The 19,456-nt window shown below is 36.4% G+C and overlaps 1 protein-coding gene across 4 annotated transcripts in view; it reads right to left on the bottom strand.

The window, feature by feature from the left end:
• LOC306843388 (pumilio homolog 2-like) overlaps window positions 1-19,456 on the bottom strand; it is a 75,992-nt gene that overhangs the window by 7,721 nt on the left and 48,815 nt on the right. Inside the window, exons 13-21 of one of the 4 annotated variants that reach the window (XM_079374853.1) lie at window positions 19,132-19,434; window positions 16,992-17,222; window positions 13,444-13,711; window positions 12,802-12,931; window positions 11,414-11,548; window positions 11,048-11,185; window positions 7,438-7,563; window positions 6,252-6,323; window positions 4,701-4,822 (exon numbers count right to left, since the gene is read on the bottom strand). In XM_079374853.1, coding sequence (XP_079230979.1) covers window positions 4,701-4,822; window positions 6,252-6,323; window positions 7,438-7,563; window positions 11,048-11,185; window positions 11,414-11,548; window positions 12,802-12,931; window positions 13,444-13,711; window positions 16,992-17,222; window positions 19,132-19,434 — 1,525 coding nt within the window. The remainder of the gene's footprint in view (window positions 1-4,700; window positions 4,823-6,251; window positions 6,324-7,437; window positions 7,564-11,047; window positions 11,186-11,413; window positions 11,549-12,801; window positions 12,932-13,443; window positions 13,712-16,991; window positions 17,223-19,131; window positions 19,435-19,456) is intronic. The other 3 variants (XM_079374854.1, XM_079374855.1, XM_079374856.1) reach the window with 3 other exon arrangements.

The raw sequence follows: 19,456 nt of genomic DNA, 5'->3' as shown, positions 1-19,456 counted from the left end.
CGAAAATATTTGAACGATACCCAGCCCTACCCGTCTCACCCGCAAAGCCCTCCGCATTGCAGGTGATCCCACCCACCCGGCACACAGCTTCTTCAGTCTGCTGCTATCAGGGAGGAGACTGCGGAGTCTCCAGGCGAGGACCAGCAGACTGAAGGACAGCTTCATACATCAGCCTGTGAGGAAGCTGAACTCCCTCCCGTCCTTGCCCCCCCTCCCCTCTTTTACCCCATGCAATACTGAACACTGATACTACGACCTCCCCCCACATTCCCAGGACCCTTCCACTCCCCCCCACTTAAAAACTGTGACCAGCACCTGTCACTTGTGCAGCATTGGACTGATTCAGCACTCATTCAGCATTGACTGCAAACTACCTCTTTGGATAGTCTGATAAAAAGACTGTTCTCTTGTCACTTTAACAGACTGATAAGCTCTTATTGCACTACACATATATCTGCACAGTTTTGTTTTATTTAACTGGTTTGCACAATCTGCCATGTGCCTTATGCCACTTTATTTTATTTATTTTTCTACAATGTCCTCAGACTGATAAGCTCCTCTTGCACTATATATGTGTATATGTATACACACTCTATACATATACACATATATCGCACAGTTTTGTTTTATTTAACTGGTTTGCACATCTGCCATGTGCCTTATGCCACTTTATCTATCTCTTTCTTTATTTTTCTACAAATGTCCTCATTTGTATATCTGTATAGTTGTATGTACATATGTTTAAACTGTATGTATCTGTATTTGAACGTCTACTGTCAGTGTCTTAAATGTTAACTGTATGCACCAAGGGTCTGAGTGTAACGCAATTTCAATTCTCTGTATGTACATGCGGAAGAATTGACAAAGCAGACTTAACTTGATTCTGCACCCTGCATGTGCATAAGAGCTTTGTGCTGCTTTGTTTGAAGCGTTTCACATGATCAAAGTTTTGCTCACAAAGACTATTAGAAGCCTTTCTTTTTCTCATGATCTCTATATTATTTTCATGAATGTTTTTTGTAAGAATACAAATAGTTAACAGAATCAATTTGTTTAAATTGTATAATGTGCACCAAATATTATTTTTTCAAGATTTCTTTGCAGCTAAATTATACAGTCAGCTAGTTTAATTTCACAGCTTATATATTTTTACTCAAATGTAGTTTTTCTCTGTAGTGAGAAAGTGAGAATTTAGTGGATTGTGTTTAACAAAGGGTTTAAAAAGTGACTATTAGTTCCACAAACACAGTATTGATATTTTGTAGTTGTGTAGGAAAAAAAATAGCGCTGATGTTGGATCTGTATTGGCCGATTATTAGAATTTGGAGTACTCTATGAAATCTTACACTGCAAAATAATATCTAAAGAAAGATTAAAAGATAACATCATAATTATTTACTGAACCCTTAAATTAATTACAATTATATGATAAACGCCATAAAAAAACAGACAATTAATCGCGATAATCGGCATAATCGCTAAAGCCCTAAAACAAACAATTAATCGCAATAACTGATTATTTTTAGACAATTAATCGTCAGACAAATTTAATAATTGTGACAGCCTTAGTCTGACTCTCCCGGCGCAGTGTCGCGTTTCTCTGCGTCTGTTCTGAGTAGGGCTGCAACGATTAGTCGACATTATCGACAACGTCGACAATATATAATTGTCGACAAATATTTTTGTTATCGAGTAGTCGTTTGATCTCATGAGCTAATGTAACAGCCTGCAATACTGCGGTTTGACCAGTGTGGCGCTGTAGCGCAAGACTGTAGTTCAGCCCTCCTGGATGCAATTCAAGAGAAGAGACACAGCGCTTCAGAGAAAACGCATCTGAACATGAGCAGCGTTTGGATGAATATGCAAATATATATTGCACGCTTTCCTCTCAGTAATGAAATAAACAACAAAAAATGACAGCAGTGTGAAAGCAACAGTTAAAAATGCATCTGATTACAACGATGTGGATGTTTGCATGAGCTCTGCAGTAAAGTCCGGTCACATCATGTTTATTTATATAGTACTTTATGCAATAGATAGCTTTAATTCAAGCAGCTTAACGGTATTAAACATGAAAAACCAGAGCCTGTTGCTTTCAGTTAGAATTACAACTTGATTTTCTGTTATAAAGCTGCTCTCCAGTGTGGAGCTAGCTACTGATAAAATATTTTTATTAGTGGGAAAAAAAATATTTAAGCTTGATCTAGCTCAGGACAGTTTTAGTTTTCATAACCCTATAAGGTATCTGAAGACATTACGTTGTGAATAAGATAGTTTATTTAATTTTTTTTACCCATATGACTTACAAAAGGAGATGTTAGGCAGAATAATGTGTCATTCAGTTACTTTTTCATGTAGCTTATTAAATGGTGAGTGTCTCTGTCTGTCATCTCATTTTGTGTGCCAAATACATCTATTTGTATAAAGAATTGGTAACACTTTACAATAAGGTATCATTTGTTAACATTAGTTAATGTATTAATTAACATCAATGAACAATGCATTTATTCCATTTATGTATTCATCTTTGTTACTGTTGGTTAATAAAAATACAGTTGTTCATTGTTTGCTCATGTTAGTTCACAGTGCATTTACCAATGTTAAAAACACAACTTGTGATTTTTATAAATGCATTAGTAAATGCTGAAATTAACATTAGCTAAGATTAACAAATGCTGTAGAAGTATTGTTCATTCTTAGTTCATGTTAACTAATGAACCTTATTGTAAAGTGTTACCAATTAATTGTATAATTGTAATTACATAATATGCTTTTCTAAAGCTGAAGTGACCTTTATTTATTTTAGAATATGTATAACTTTATTTTAACAAATTGAAAAAGCTGAATAATCAATAAAAGTCTACTGAATAATCAGTGAAATAATCGGTGATTAGTCGATTAATCGTTCTAATAATCGTTAGATTAATCGATTATCAAAATAATAATTTATTGCAGCCCTAGTTCTGAGCAGTGAGCGGCAGAGAAACAGCGCTTTTAGTTGTCCGTAACGCAGCAAAATCGTCAATAAATCATTTACAAAACAGCGTTTCCACGCTCCGGTCGCATACTGACTGTTTGGACTTTTAAATATGAATATAATTCATCTGTTAATATGCGCATAGTTTGTTACTCAGACGCAGGCAGTGTGCTGAATGCGACAAAACAGTAATATAGCCAAAACCACCACATAGTCGCTTTTTAGTGTAAATAAAGTTAGATTTATATTGATTTTATCAGTCGATGTCGCCATTATAAATCAGGATTTAAGGAGCATAGTGAGAGTGATTCCTGGTTAACATGTAGTATTAATGGGTTGTGTTTACTATTTATACGTGTTTTATGTATGACAACAGAAAATATAACGTGAACAGCTTTATTGGGCATTCAGTTGTATTACAGTATGTGACATTTCATAGAGTAGAACAGATCTGGGCCAGTATTCATCAAGCCTCTCAAAGTGCCATTTTAGTCTTAAGTTTTTAAAATTTACTCCTACTTTCAAACTAAAATATAAAAACAAGTTATCAAATTTATTAAAGCTAATAATCACTCTTACTCTCCCAGTTATCTAGGACAGTTCAAGAGGTCTCTCAAGTGATGGCACTGAGGAGACAGAGACGTGCGCGAATCTTTCAGGAGAGGAAGAATGTTCTTGAAATGTTTGGCGACGAGCACTTAATCAAATGGTTACATTTCCTCAGTTATTCAAAATGAGCAAAGAACATATACATTACCAAAAAACATCATAACTGACTACAGTCTAGCACGAGTATTATGCGATCTACACTGTATGATGAATAAATCTCTTACCCCTTATTTACCCCTTATCCACGGCCACCGGAGCTGATCAGCCGCGCCGTGGCAAGTTTCTGAAGCGGCTCTCCGCGCTGCATCACTAAAGATAGGCACCTATCTAACTAGTCCAACTAGTCTATTTTTGACGGATAATAATAATAAAATTGTCTCGCTGTCGACAAAGGCATCAGCAACAGGCGATATCTTTGACTATTGTCCATACACTATATTATCGTCTATTGGCACTCTAAATTGAGTTGTGATGACGCTTCGTTTCCTTGCCGTAATATATTCTCTTGAAAATTGTTTGTCAAATGTGTGTTGAATGTAAACTCCTATTAGGAATTTAACCATTCAATGTGAAGTTATCTGAGAATATTCTTTATTAAGGAAATCTATTCAGTGATTGGTCCATGTGTATGTCGTCATCCAAAATCCCGTTTGTGGCACAGCAAAGTGTTGTGAATCATCTCTAAGACTGACACTTAAGATTTAGGTCCTACACTTCGCTTAAATTACGACTGAGATGATTGATAACTAACTTTTAAGCGCAGCTTTGAGCCAATCATTTTTTTCACTTAAGTCAATTCTTAGCAGTGTTCTTGAGTGTAATTCTTAGAGGCTTGATAAATACGGGCCCTGAAGTGGCAAAACTTCTCATGAACACAAAACTTGATGCAATGACGTCATAAATATGCAAATTAATGTGTGATGTCACCTGCCACCACAAGTCTCACAAAATCCTGTGGGAAACACTGTAATGTGTATATTAACGTTGGTCCTCCAAATTGGGTCTTAGTACGTTAAGCAACGTTAAGAGTTTTAGAATGTTTTTGGTCACTATAATTGTGTAATTATAATTATAATAATTTTTCAGAGAACACAGTTCTCTCAGATTAACTAACCTTGCAAATTTATGCTGACTTAAAGCCAGAACCTTCCCTCTGACCTCCGCCACTATCTTGCTCTTGTCTTCTGGACGCCCATGCTCCAAAACATGCTGGATCACATAGTTACCATACTGATCCTGAAGGTGGAGACAGGCAGAGGACAGTGGGAGGGAGAGAGAAAGAACATACATAATATTACTGTAACAGCTCATAAATAAATAAACAGAAATAAACAGAACAATATGAGAAATACTAGTACAAGGTTGAGCAAGGCTACTTTAACCACATACCCTCACAATAAAACAACTGACCTTAAAAAAGATGAAATCTCCAGGCCCTCAATGGAGTGATTTCAAAAATAGCAACCCATAGCCATTGATGTATTAATACTCCCAATTTATCTAAGCAATGATTGATCCTAAAAATTGGTATTTGGCAAATAGCCCAATAAGAAACCATACAACACCCACTCAAATACAGACACACCAACATTCATTTGGAAGGTGGCAAAAACGTGCACGTCAATATCAGAAGCTGTGGAATTCAGTCTAAACCCTTTGTCTATTCTAACTTTCCCTCAAATTTGAAGGAGCGGTCACAACTTTATTGTTTTGGGTAGGTTTATTTGCACAAGATTAGTTCAACTATTTTGGATGCACATCACAAATCAAGTTGCTGGTCTGAGGTGCTCTGGGTGGAGCAGAAAGAGAAAATTATTGAAAGTGCCAGAAACACTGAATTACAGAGAGATAAAAAAAAATAATAATTCAAAGAGGGAAACAAGACCTAATTAAGAGAATTGTCCCCATTTAGTTGATGACAACAAACAAGGCTGTGAGGGTTAGATGTACAGTTCATCGAATATGTCAGGACTCAACAATAAGGAATGCTGAATTACCCTGGGTGAACTAGAACCGTCACTCTCCCTATCGATATGTTGTCTCTCTTACATTTATGTGCCTCACAAACCTAATCTAAAGTGTACAAATAGATGTGTGCTTTAAGACATGGTGTAAATGAAGATTAACAGACCCGACACAGCAACATTGACTAAGAAAATAACTAAAATACTCAAAGACTACAAGCTGCATGTTTTAATTTATTATTTACATATAATTGGCCTCAATATCTTACATTTTCAAGTTAAAATAGTTGTTCAAACAGTTTTTTGCTATAGTATCATAAATTGTAAAGTTACTACACTATGATAATAATAGTATAGTTAATTTGTATTGGTAACAGTATCTTGACATTTTACTGGTATTGACTTCCAGACTACCAAAATTCTGGTATTGTGACAACACATACATATATATATACACACACACATATATACATATACATATATACATATATATATATATATATATCTCACAGCCTTGCTTGTGTGTGATGTGGCAGCCATTAAGAAAGAAAGTTGTATAAGGTAAAGTGTGAGTGAAAAGAACCCTGCGATGCAAATAGCAACTGGAGAAGCATCTAGGTGTTAAACACAGGCTGGTTAGGAGGTAGACGAGGAGACGCCAGGAGGTACTTGTGAGTGGGAGGTAGGCGCGTGACTCTGACCTTGAACAGTGCATCGCTGGACACTGTATAATATGTTTTGGGGGTCATCTCCAATGAAACGCCTTGATATTTCTAGATAAAATAAGTGAGGGGGGCAAGGGGTGGGTAATGTTTTGCATCATGAAAATCCATCAGCACATCTAACTGGACATAAGAAAATCCTTCAAAGCAATTGAATGCAACTTCAAAGTAGGCAAAAAAGTTATAAAATAAACAAGTCATGCAGTAAACATCATGCAATCGCCTCCACCCTATCCCACAAAGTTGACATCCCTAAGGTCTTCTCATTGCATGGCCTCCTTTCCATTCACACAGAAGGAACAATGAACAAATGTGTACTTGACTATAAAGTGCCCAATCTCAAAAAAATATATGTATTGTAATGAATAAAATAATAATAAGAATAAATTACACACACAAACCTAATGGGATGAGCTACCTAATAGGGTAAAATTTTTAGACATCATAGGCACAAAGTACAAAAATGAAAAAACTAGGCAGCAAGTTAAGTTACCTGATTTTAACTACGGGGAAGCATTGCATGTATTTCATAATGCAAAAATAAGGCAAACACAGAAAACTCCTCTATTTCACTCAAATAATTGAGAGGGTTGCTGAACTTCGACAAAAGTTTAAGCAGATATACACAATTCAAAATAAAATCCCTCAAAATATTGTCTCTTTGTGTACTCAAAGGCTTATCCAAATTTTTGTCCAATAAAACTCATAATGTCCCTCCTTAATAACACCACTATTTCTAGTAGTAAACAATGATTCACTAACTAAAAGTTATTGGCAATTTAAAACACACACACACACGAAGTTTGACTAATTTTTCTCCCCAAGTTCTGGTTCAATAAGAAAATACAACTCTGCCATTCTGCTGGGTGTTTAAGAGCAGAGTTGTGTTAGTTCAGCAACATTTAAAGTCTGTATTGCATATGTTTATAAAGCAATGGAAAATGAAGAGCAGTGGAATGCAAAAACATGTTCTGTGTAAACGGTCCCTTAGAAGGTAGCTGTCAATGTTGGCATTGACAGTTAATTACTTAAATTTTGACATTTTCTACTGGGATTATTTTTTGAAAGATGAAAAGAGGCCACACAATAAGAAACTAACTAAAGCAACAGTGGTGGACTTCAGAGATTCCTAGAATTCCTGGATGAAACAATCAGGAAGTCGTACCTGTCCCAGCTGCTCAGAGTGCTGGTGGAGTTCTTCTAGGATGGGCAGGGTCTGCTCCTGGGTACAGTGCTCCAGGATACGCTGGATCACCCTGCAGCCATACGGATGAGTGGACAAAACAAATACCTACACACAGAGAGGAAAAAAAAATTAAAAAATCCTGATATTATATTAAATGGCAAAATGTGTTATTAAAAAAAAAAGACAAATGAAGATTTGGAAAAAAATGTAAATGTACATTTTAAAGTTAAATCATTATATCTTATGCACTTTGAGAGTTCAAAATTAAGAGCTCCAACCCATGTTTCTTAACTAAGAAAACTCGAGTCAGAAAAAAAGTCAATTGACTTGTACCTGAACTTTAAAGGGGTCTCAACCGTCGTTTTATTTGTGATATACTGTCTCGGTCTAAATTACATTCACACTGATGTTTTAGGAAGCCAAACAAATTAGAATATAATAACAACAACAGCAATACCCACATATTGTAAAACAATTGGACAGTAAAATAAATGAAAATGAATATTTCATAGGTATATTATTTTTGCTTTACAGTAGGGAAACTGAACCTTCGCAAAGACCCACAACATGTTCTTACACAGTGAAAAATACATCGCAGAGCAAAGAGGAAACTGACAGATAAGACAGAACAGGTTACTTCTGGTATGAAAACTTCTCAGAACTCTAATTTTGTCATTTTTAAAGAAATTCAAACAATAAATAGTTTTGTGGCTCTTTAATGTGTCGTGACAGACCGCTGTAGTGCCTCAGTTCAAGCAGCACACGTGAACCGATTGTCTTTTCATATGTACATAAAGCAAGAAATAAACATGAATAAACATCAGAATGCAGAACACACCAATTTTCAAGTTCAAGTCCACCAAAGTCTGATTAAGTAGTTAAAGCTAAAAGGGATACAGCTGCAGATACTGGGCATGTGCACATCAATATATACTGTATAAATTTTTGTCACTGTACAACAATAATTACTGTTTTTGCATTATTGTTTATGGTTGGGGTAGGTGTAGACGTTAATTAAACAATCTAATCCACCTTTTTCTGAACGCGGAAGTCTCGCCTGACTGGAACGGTGCTTTACATTTCTGGTCTCTGCTGTTTCTAGTTGCATTTACTTATTTTCCGAGCTGACAATATAACGTGAAACCTATGAAAATGGTTTAGTCACTTTACTTTATAGTTTCATCACTTTCCAGTGTCGCAATGACTGTTTTTTTGCAGTAAAGGACCTGTCATAGTTTAATGAGTGGGAAGGGACGCGAGGTCAGCTGCATTGAAAACAGATGAGCGCACGTGCGTATACAGCTCCTGATTGGGGCGAAGTTCACAGGATTTGGTCCACAGAATGATAAGAGCACACATTATTTTAAAGAGGTGGTTGACTGCATTTCACATTTTTTAACGTTAATTAGTGTGTAATGTTGCTGTTTGAGCATAAGCAATATCTGCAAAGTTGCGGCGCTGAAAGTTCAATGCAAACGGAGATATTGTCTTTTAAAATTCTGTCAGTTTAATGCCTACAAAAATAGCTCGTAGTGACTACAACGATTTACTTCCCGGGTCCGTTACGTCACGAACCCAGATAAACCCCGCCCCCAGGAGCATGCAGCAAATGGGGGCGAGGCCATGCTGCGCTGCTTTAGAGAAAAGGAAGAGAAAACTAGGCGTGCACGCAAAAATCTATTCATATATGAATCGCGATTCTGTCTCCTAGCGATTCTAATGGATTCAACATCATATGTTCTAATGCAGTGATTCTTAAAACTGTTCCTTGCATCCCCCTGCTCTGCATCTATCTCTCCCTCCCTCTCCTTCAGATCGTCAGATCAGCTCCAACAAACTGTTCCAATTATACGCTTATTTTCACATAGCTATGAGAAGCTTTATAAATGGACGCACGTGCAGTTGCTGTGATGTATTAAAGCTTTAATCAGGATAAAACCGTACGTTAAAAGCTAACAGAAGCAGTAGCACTTACAAATAACAGCGTATCTAAAATTATGAACCAACAACAAATAAAACAAAACATACCATTAAAAGTTGTGCTTGCACAGGTTCTGCGCGATCCTTTTCATTAATATCCTCTCAATCGGGCTCAAATTGATAAGCAATATTGACGACACCATTGTTTACAATACAACCGGAGCGCATGTCGCTGAGCTGAGGGGCGGGACGTTTAGTTGTGCACTAGAGGCGGTTTAGCCAATTACAACACACTGGACCAGCTAACCAATCTGAGCCCATCGCGTATTTCTGAGGGAGCGGCTCCATAAAAACACGAAATAATCGGGGAGTTTATCAGAGAAGGGACAGAGTGTTGTAGAATAAAGGTTAATTAAGTGAAAATAAATGCGTTTTTTAAAAAAGGAAGCACGAACACATGCTTGACTGCACCCCATAAACAATCAAGCCTATAAAAAAAAAAAAAAATAAAAAAAAGTCAACCACCCCATATTACTTTATTATTTCACAATATTTTAGCTATTTTAACAAGCCATGCATACAGTGCCAGACATGACAGACTTTCTGGTACATAAAACAAGTAATTTAAAGGAATTCCTTTAGCTTATTGCCGTTACTGTGGCAGAACAGCACAGCTTAACTCTACATACATTTTTAGTTAGCCTATATTAAAAAAGTTTCAATTCAGTCTATCTTTTTTACCCCGTTTAACATGGATTTCTACGGAGACTGGCTGTAGCTGTCGGACTAGATGGCAGACAGCAACAGCGGCACATAACATCGTTTTATTTTGAAGGAAAACTCAGTAAAAAAAGAAAAGAAAAAAGCTTCAGTTAAAAAAAACAAAACAAAAAAAAAAAACGCATCTCACTACAAATCTAGTGAACTGCTGTAATCCTCTGCCGCAAAAATAAAGCATTGCTAATGTTTCATAGTGTCATGTGACCACGATAATATTGAGACAGTTTTGCTTTCGCGATATAATGATATTGATATTATTACATCCCTACTAATCATATTTTAAGCGATTCTCTAAAATACCAACATCTAGGGTCAGGGAGGTGTGACTAAAATTATTTAGCAATGTATGAGATAATTTCCTATCACAATATAATTGAATTGTCTTAAATTTAACCAAATAATTACTTCCTATTCATCCTATGTTAATCCACATCTTTACTTATGGCATGACATCCTGGATTTTCATATTAGTCTGTTTCTTCGTTACACAGAGGGGATAGGCATAGATACAGCTACTAAGTTAAACCTTTGTTTTTAGTAGTATTGTTGCTAATTAGCAGTTAGATAAAGAATAATCAGTCTTTTACATTTTCAAATTAGGCCAACTGACTTAAACTCTAATACTAGTCTAAGTATTTTATGCAACTGTCCCCAGGTGTAAGTAACAAAGCAGTCCTAACTACTGATATAGTATATAGCCAGAAAATATCTACCAGGGTATAAACTGTATAGCAAAATCTCTGATTTTAACATGGACTAGAGTAGACAACAAAGCTTCTTAAAGAAGTTTTTCAACAGACATGCAATAATATGCATCAATATTTGGTCTGCCACCAACATATATGTAAATTCTGTTTCTGAGTGTTTTGAGTGTCTGTGGAGCTGATACCTGTCCCTGAAAGGCATCAATGATGAACTGAAGAGCCTGGGGCTGGACACACTCAATACATTTCTGCACCACATGATTTCCGTTCTGATCCTTGACACATTTCAGCACATGACCATCCAACTCCCGTACAATGTCACTCTGACACACGAGAAATTAAAAAAATTAAAACCTTCAATTAAACACTCCGTAGTTCTGAGAACTACCACCATTTCTAAACATTTTTTATTTTAATATATGTAGACAAATTTTTTGTTTTTTTTAATCATAGTGGACTATATTGTACTGTATGAAGTTACAGTACAATCAAACAATGCCTAACATTGTGGATTAATGTGTAAAATGGAAAGAAAACAAAAGGCAACTTACAATTACCTGCTGGTCAGAAGAGATGGATTCCAGAGCTTTTTGAATCACACGACAACCGTACATCTGCAGAGCCAGCGGCAACACATGGCCGCGGATACGAGTCGCAAGTGCCAGTTTCTGATCCGCACTGCCAAACTGTAGCAGAGAATTGGAGAAAGCAGTTACTCTCAAAGACAGAAATGCATCATGAACAAGTCATCACACACAAAACGTACATTTATATTTTCATTTACAGTTTCAGAAGTAAAAGCATTTTTTGGGAGAAAAAAATGAATACACACTCTCTTCTGCTTTCCAAGACTGCATTTATTTGATCCAAAGTCCAGCAAAAATAGTAAAATTTTGAAAGGTTTTTAGTATTTAAATAACTTCTATTTGAATATATTTTAAAATGTAATTTATTCCTGTGATTTCAAAGATTAATTTTTTATCATCATTACTCCAGTCGCATGATCATTCAGAAATCATTCCAATATTAAGATTTGCTGCTCAAAAAACATTTATTATTATTATGTTGAAAACAACTAAGTAGAATTTTTTTCAGGTTTCTTTGAGGAATAAAAGTTCAGAATAACAGGATTGATATGAAATAGAAATCTTTTGTAACATTATAAATGTCTTTATCGTCAATTTAGATCAATTTAAAGCATCCCTGAAAAGTATTAATTTCTATAATTTCTTTCCCCCAGAAAAATTTACTGACGCCAAAGCTTTTGAATGGTATATTGTATAAAGTTACAAAAGCTTTTTATTTCAAATAAATGCCGATCTTTGTATCTTTCTATTCTTCAAAGAAACCTGAAAAAAAAAAATGTACTCAACTGTTTTTCATATTGATAATAATAATAAAAAAAAGTTTCTTGAACAACAAATCAGTATATTAGAATTATTTCTGAAGGATCATGTGACACGGAAGACTGGAGTAATGATGCTGAAAATTTAGCTTTGATCAGAGGAATAAATTACATTTTAAAATATATTCAAACAAAGCAGTTATTTTAAATAGTAAAAATAATTCACAATATTAGTGCTTTTACTGTATTTTGGATCAAATAAATGCAGGCTTGATGAGCAGAAGAGACTTTAAAAACATAAAAAAATCTTACGGTTCAAAAACTTCTGACTGGTAGTGTATATTCTTTTTTTTAAAAAATTGCATTCACGTGTAGTGTACAAACAATAGACTTCCTACATTAGTATTGTGTGTTTGTTTTCAACTGACAATATTTTACATTTTCCATGTTTATATTCAAAAGAACAAAAGGTGGAAGCCTGATCCTGTTAAAACTGATCTGAGTCTGATGGGGATACGCATTGGAGCAACTGATTAAAGCATATCCTAGAAACGCAGTCCTCGACACTGTGGTTGAATGTTTAAAATTAATTACCTCAAAGAACTTCTGTATGACATAGTTCCCAAAGACATCGGTCATGAGTTGGTAAGCAGCCTGTAGGATCTCCCCAAATACCATCTGCCTCTCTGCAGGAGTTGCACGTTCCAACTTTTGCTGAATAAACCTGGACGTTGAGAAAATGACCTTACATTTAAAAAAAAAATGTTTTAAGGAATTTAAAGGAATATTCAACATAGAGAGTTCCCAATCTTTCATTAAATTATTTTCCAGGACATGTATTTTATATGACAATAGTGTTTTAATTGTGTTCAATTGCCATTTTTGCAATGTTTCCAGACACGCATGATCTAAATTGTCAAATGCTGTCAAAAAATATATATATAGTTAATACAAAAAACATTTACAGCACTGTTAATAAGCAGATATAGGATATATAGATTTAAAATAAATAAATAAATAAAACAGATGTCAGAAATTGTAAAACGTGCAAGACTGACATACAATGAACAAGTATTAAAATAATGTGATTCTAAAACATTTTCAAACACAAAAAATTATTTTTCTGAGTATTAAGGTAATCTTCCCCATTTTTTATTACTGGAAAACTGAATAAAAAAAATAAAAATCCAAGATTTCCCAAATCCTGCAAATGTATAAACTGGGAGGAGTTGGGACCTGGATCCGTGCTGGTCTTGAGAGAACTCCACCATGTGACCAGGCAGGTCTCGTAGCTGCAGGTTGGGAAAGCGATTATTTCGGAAGTCCTCTAGTAAGCGGCTACGTCCTGAAGGCATGACATCTGAGCGGCTGTAGCGGGCTCGTGGTGGGGGAAAGAGCTGACTGCTAGAGCTAAAAAGACTGGAGGTACTGCCTGAACTCCTGTATTTGGCTTCTGCTCCCGGTGCAGCCGAAATATAACGACCACTGCCATTGGTCAGACCACCTGAGAGGAGCAGGAGAGAGGGGAAAACAGGATTTTGAGTTTAGAGTTTTCTTCCCTTGTGTAGTTTCTCCTGCAGAACATGTGCACCACCCCTGGCAGGCATGCCCCACACTTTGAAAACCAGTGAACTAAACAAACGAAACCAAACTAAGCTCAGGGGGTTAAAACATTCTCACATAGCTTTTAAAATGGACCAGAGCCCATTTGACCTTAGTTTGGGTTTGCTTGGTGTGAAAATTGTTTTCATTTAACCCAAACTGGAAAACAAACCACTGATCTATAATAGAAAACTGGATTGCTCATGACATCATAAAAGTGAAGCCACCACACCATCATATTGGTATTTCTAGTTAGTGGTCTACCAATATATCGCCAAGGCCGATATTTTTGTCATTTTTCAAATATCGGCATCGACCGATAAGTTTTTCTGCTTAGCCGTTGCGTTTGACTGTTATTTTGACGGCGCGACAGACTTTTATTTTGACAATGCTGATAATGGCAGCACCTGAGCACACAGTGCTCACATTCTCCCTCTTGTTCGCCGTCGTTAACAGATCTGTCTAATAAGGATAGAGGAAGCATGTCTAATAGGGGTGTAACGATACACGTATTCGTATTGAACCGTTCGGTATGAGGCTTTTGGTTTGGTACGCATTTCAAACCGAACGATTCGATTCGTTGGACTAATCCGATAACATTTGGAAAATAAAACCGCTTAAAGTGTGTGAAATATAATTCTCTCAGTGCCACTGCGCTCAACAAGGCAGCCCAAATGGCGTAACACACAACGTGCTGTCTGCCCAGTGGCGTAACATTAGCGGACGGGCACGCAGGGTGAAAGGCCCTGTGATAACCTCCCCTTGCTGGGTTGCGTCGAAAGACGATGATCTTGTATCGACGATAGCCAGATATATTGTCAAAACATCAATTGTTGGCAGTATTAAGATATTTGGCATTTCCAATTAATGTAGGCCTGTTACATTCTTATTTTTATTAGGCCATTTATTGTTATTATTATGAAGTTAATTTTATTATTAAATTAAAATTACAATTAATTAGCCCCGCAATAATTACCAAATAACTGACGTGCTGCGAGGATAACAAAATATTAGGCTAGCCTATATATTTACTCCTCAATTAAAATGTTTTAAAAAAGGGTATTTTAAAACAGGTCTATAATACAATGAATTATAGGCCTACAATTAAAATATTAACACTGCAGTCATCAATAAAAATCAATTAAATAAAAAGCTTTTATTTCAAGCACCGACTTTTTAACACGAAACATGTTTCTTCAAATTTTTTCCACCATGTAATAGCCTGGTTAGCTGATCCAGTGTGTTGCGATTCGCTAAACCGCCTCTAGAGTGCTTCTAAACTTCCCACCCTTCGGCTCAGCAGCATGTGCTCCGGTTGTATTGTAAACAATGGCGTCGTCTATATTGCTTATCAATTTGAGCCGCGATTGAGACGCAAAGGATATTAGAGAAGAGGGTCGCGCAAAACCTGTGCAAGCACGGCTCATAATGGTATGTTTTTTTTTAACTTGTTGTTGTCTCAAACATTTAGATACGCTGTTATTTGTAAGGGCTACTGCTTCTGTTAGCTTTTAATATACGGGTTTATCCTGATTAAAGGATACAGCACCTGCACGCGCAGTTCTCATGGCTCAAACGCTTCTCATTGCTATGTGTAAATAAGTGTACAATTGGAACAGTTTGTTGGAGCTGATCTGACAATCTGAATGAGAGAGAGAGAGAGATGCAGAGCGTGTGCAGAGCAGGGGGATGCGAGGAACAGTATTAAGAACCTCTTCTTTAGAACATATGATTTTGAAACTTGTGAAACCATTAGAATCGTTAGAAGACAAAATCGCGATTCATACATGAATAGATTTTTACGTGCACCCCTAGTTTTCTCTTCCTCTTCCCTAAAGCAACGCAGCATGGCATCACCCCCTTTGCTGCTTATTCCCGGGGGTGGGGTTTATCTGGGTTTGTGACGTAACGGACCCGGGAAGTAAGCCATTTTTGTAGACATTAAACTGCCAGAATTTAAAAAAACGATATCTCCGTTTGAATCGAACTTTCAGAGCAGCAACTTTTCAGATATTGTTTATGCTCAAACAGCAACATTACACACTAACATTAAAAAAAGTGAAATCCCAATCAACCACCCATTTAAACAAAGGGATTAAAATATCCAAAAAAGTATTATAAAGATTGTTTTTATATTATTAGTAATAGAAATGCAAACATTATAATACTTTCTCGTTTGCCGTCAGCATTCAGCAAATATGCATTTATATTATTTAAACAAATCTTTGAATGGCTAATGAACATTTAATTTCACAAACCTTGCAAACTTTGTCGAATCCAGTTGTGAGATCTTGTGAAGTGTGCATGTGTATCCTGCATTATCGCATGTTCTCTGCGTGACTTTCAGTGCGAACTGAATGCTTTAAACATTAAATTTGTGTTTTCAAATTATGCTGGACTTTATGCATTTGTCCACTGTCATATTCATGTCATCTTCACTGTGTGCTCTATGTAAAATTGAGTGTTTACTTCCTTTTTATTAAATATTTATTTATTTGTGAAAAATACTTTGTCATCTAAAGTATAAGTATGTTTATTTTACAAATTTATTTTTTAATCAATTTTCAAATTTAAAATTTCTTAAATTAAAATAAATACAATTATATCGGCCACCCTGCTTTCCAAGATATCGGCAGTCAAAAAACCAATATCGGTCAACCACTATTACTAGTATTCCCATACATTCTATTGTTTTAATAGGGAATCGTAGGATTTTAATGAATACATCACATAACGAGTCAGCATTTTTATATCTGAGGTCTCCCTGTATATTCTTACAACACAAACGTCCCAAGTATGTAAATGGCTATTTGTTTAATGTCGTGAAAGAAATTTATATTGTGTTGCATTAGTTACATATAGTGCGCAGCCGGCACACACCTTAATTTCAATAAATCGCTTATCCTGGCCGAAAAGACCATAAGCATTGCAGATAACATCTAAAGTAAAAATTTAATTACATACACTTATTATTACAAAATTATATTACAAAACTAATCCTGTGTGACTGATGCACTTCAGATTGGGAAGTTTTAGGTCAAGGTTTGGGCTGTCAGTCAATGATGTCCTCTGTCAGTAGGGAACAGCAAGATGGCCGCTCGAGCACTTCTGGTGGCTTCACTGTGCTAGATCAGGGAAACAAACTCAGATTTGGATAAATCAGTTGAACTAAGAGATCATACCCAGATGGAGACTGGATGAGGACCCATGGGAGGAGGGCAGAGAGGGTGGAGGTGTCAGAGGGGAGTGACCAGGCGTCAGTCCAATGGGGCTGGGGGAGGAAGAGTATCCTAGGCTGTTGTAAAAAGATTGGCCAATGGGCGTCAAGCTACTACCACCACCACGCTTATACAGGTCAGAGCTGGCCAAAAGGGAGTCCCGACGGGTTGCGCTGCTGCTAGTGGAACTTGATACTGCAGGAGTACAAGAGTACAAAAAAAAAGAGAGAAAGATAAGATCAACTGAGCACAACTGACAAACTGATCTGCTATGACAACCAAATCCATGCGTCTCAAACTCTATTCAGTCAGTTCCTTCACCTAAAGCAAGAGTATCAATTTCTGAAGCTCAGATACTCAATTGCTGCCCATTCCACATCACATTAGGAAAATGTAACACATTTCATAGCTCATTATCAGGGGCAATTCTAGAGCTTGATGATTACAAAGGCACACATCCCCCAAAGAATTTCACGAAGATACTTCAAAAACAGCACCAAAACATTCAATTCTGGTTATTTTGGGAGAAGTCTTTCCCCCGGTTTCACAGACAAGGCTTAAGGCTAGTCTCAGACTAAAATGCATGTTTGAGCTGTCTCAACTGAAAATATCTTGCTCCAACATATCTTAAAATATGTCAGTGCCATTGTTGCACTCAAGATGCACACCTGTAACATTTTCTTCTAAGGTATTTTTTATAAAACCTGCTTATATATCTTAAATAAACCAAGGCCTAGTCCTGGCTTAAGCTAAGCCCTGTCTGTGAAACCGGGCCTTTATTTCTTAATTAATCATATTATGTAACAAACATTAAACATGTAAAACTTATCTTAAATAAAAAATTGGCAATGGTGTGGTTGATGACAAAAACATGTATTTATGCCTTGGAACTCTGTTATAGAATTTAAATTTTTAAACAGACCATCACTGTTTTTATTAAAATCTTTTTACTAAAATTTTCTGAAAAAACATAAAAAGATATTATGCATTGCATTCCTATTTCCATGGCTATACAACAAGTTTGGCACTTCTATTTTGATTAATGTACTGTTTTTGTTTTTTTCAACTAGAAATAGTTGATATTCTAATTCTCGAATGTGTAAGCAAATGTATTTTGCGATTTAAATAGTTGTATAGCGATCATGTTAGTTGTTAGTGCATGTTTATGTACATGCCACACAGTGACAGTGAAAGTGCAACATGCAAATCTGTCACGTGCCACAAAACAAATACCCATGATTCTGACGATATATTGAGGTTTTATTAAGCGAATCAATCGTTCTGTGCAAGAAACTGAAAATTATTTACAATATTACCTGTAATCCATAGCCTCAGGTAACGGGGAAATTCGATTATTTTACATGAACTGGTTCTTTTGAAGTTGAAGTTCATTTCAATGAACTGGTTTAATCATGCAATGACGCAACATACACGCATTGTATTATTAAAGCACCTAATAATGATGTGAAACATGGACGTTTTAAATTAATTTGAATGCAAATAAAGCGAATAAACTAGTCTTTAGCAGCCCACCTTTTTACATAATGAGAAAACATTACAACTTTAATTTTGCCCCTTCATTCAAGAAATGGACATCACTCCATTTGCAGAGGCTGTAGATTAAGGATAATCATTTTTTAATAATGTTCAGTTTCTAGTACAAACCAATAATTTCTCTTCTTAATCGTTTAATCTTCATAATCATGTTGCTGAAAACGCTGATAAATGACAAGCGCTGAGTAAGTCCAACTTGCTCAATATGAAAGCCAGTTTACAATAAACAGTTCATTAAGTTACAAAGTTTAAGAACACACTGATGTGACACGTGTGAAGGACTAACATTTACAAGGAAAGCACTACTAACTGATTGATAGGCAAGCGTTTTGTTTATGTGTTACAGAAATTAATTCCCAGGCCACATGAGGTGGCGGGCCAGTTTTGGCCCATGGACCTTGAGTTTTGACACGTGACCTAAAACATACTGGGGCAGATGTCTATTTAAAACCGCATTCTAATCAAAATGGAACATAAAAAGGGGTTGATTTTACATACTTTTTTAACTTAAAAGTCACTAATGGATGCAAATGCAAATGGTGCAACAAACCTGAGGAGCCAAAGGCACCAAGTGCAGAGCCTAGCCCAACACCTAGAGATCCACCAGTGTTGCTGAAACCCAGAGAGGTGCTAGGAGGTGCCGCACTTGTATGAGAGAAAAGCGAGCTGCTCTGGGAGCTGGGTGCCACCGAGCCAGAGCCATAGAAGGAGTTGGAGGGCAGGCCACTAGAGGGTGGAGGTGGCTGCTGCTGAGGTTGAGGCTGCTGGGGCTGTTGGCAACCCATGGACCGGTACAGACCATTAGCAGGACCAGACATGCTGTTACCAGAACCTGATGCAGATGCAGCTGCAGCTAGACGACAGGATGGAAAGAA

The sequence above is a fragment of the Barbus barbus genome (assembly GCF_936440315.1).
Source record: "Barbus barbus genome assembly, chromosome: 24".
In the NCBI taxonomy this organism is placed as follows: Eukaryota; Metazoa; Chordata; class Actinopteri; order Cypriniformes; family Cyprinidae; genus Barbus; species Barbus barbus.
Note: the sequence above shows the minus strand (reverse complement) of the source record. Positions and strands in the feature narration are given on the sequence as shown.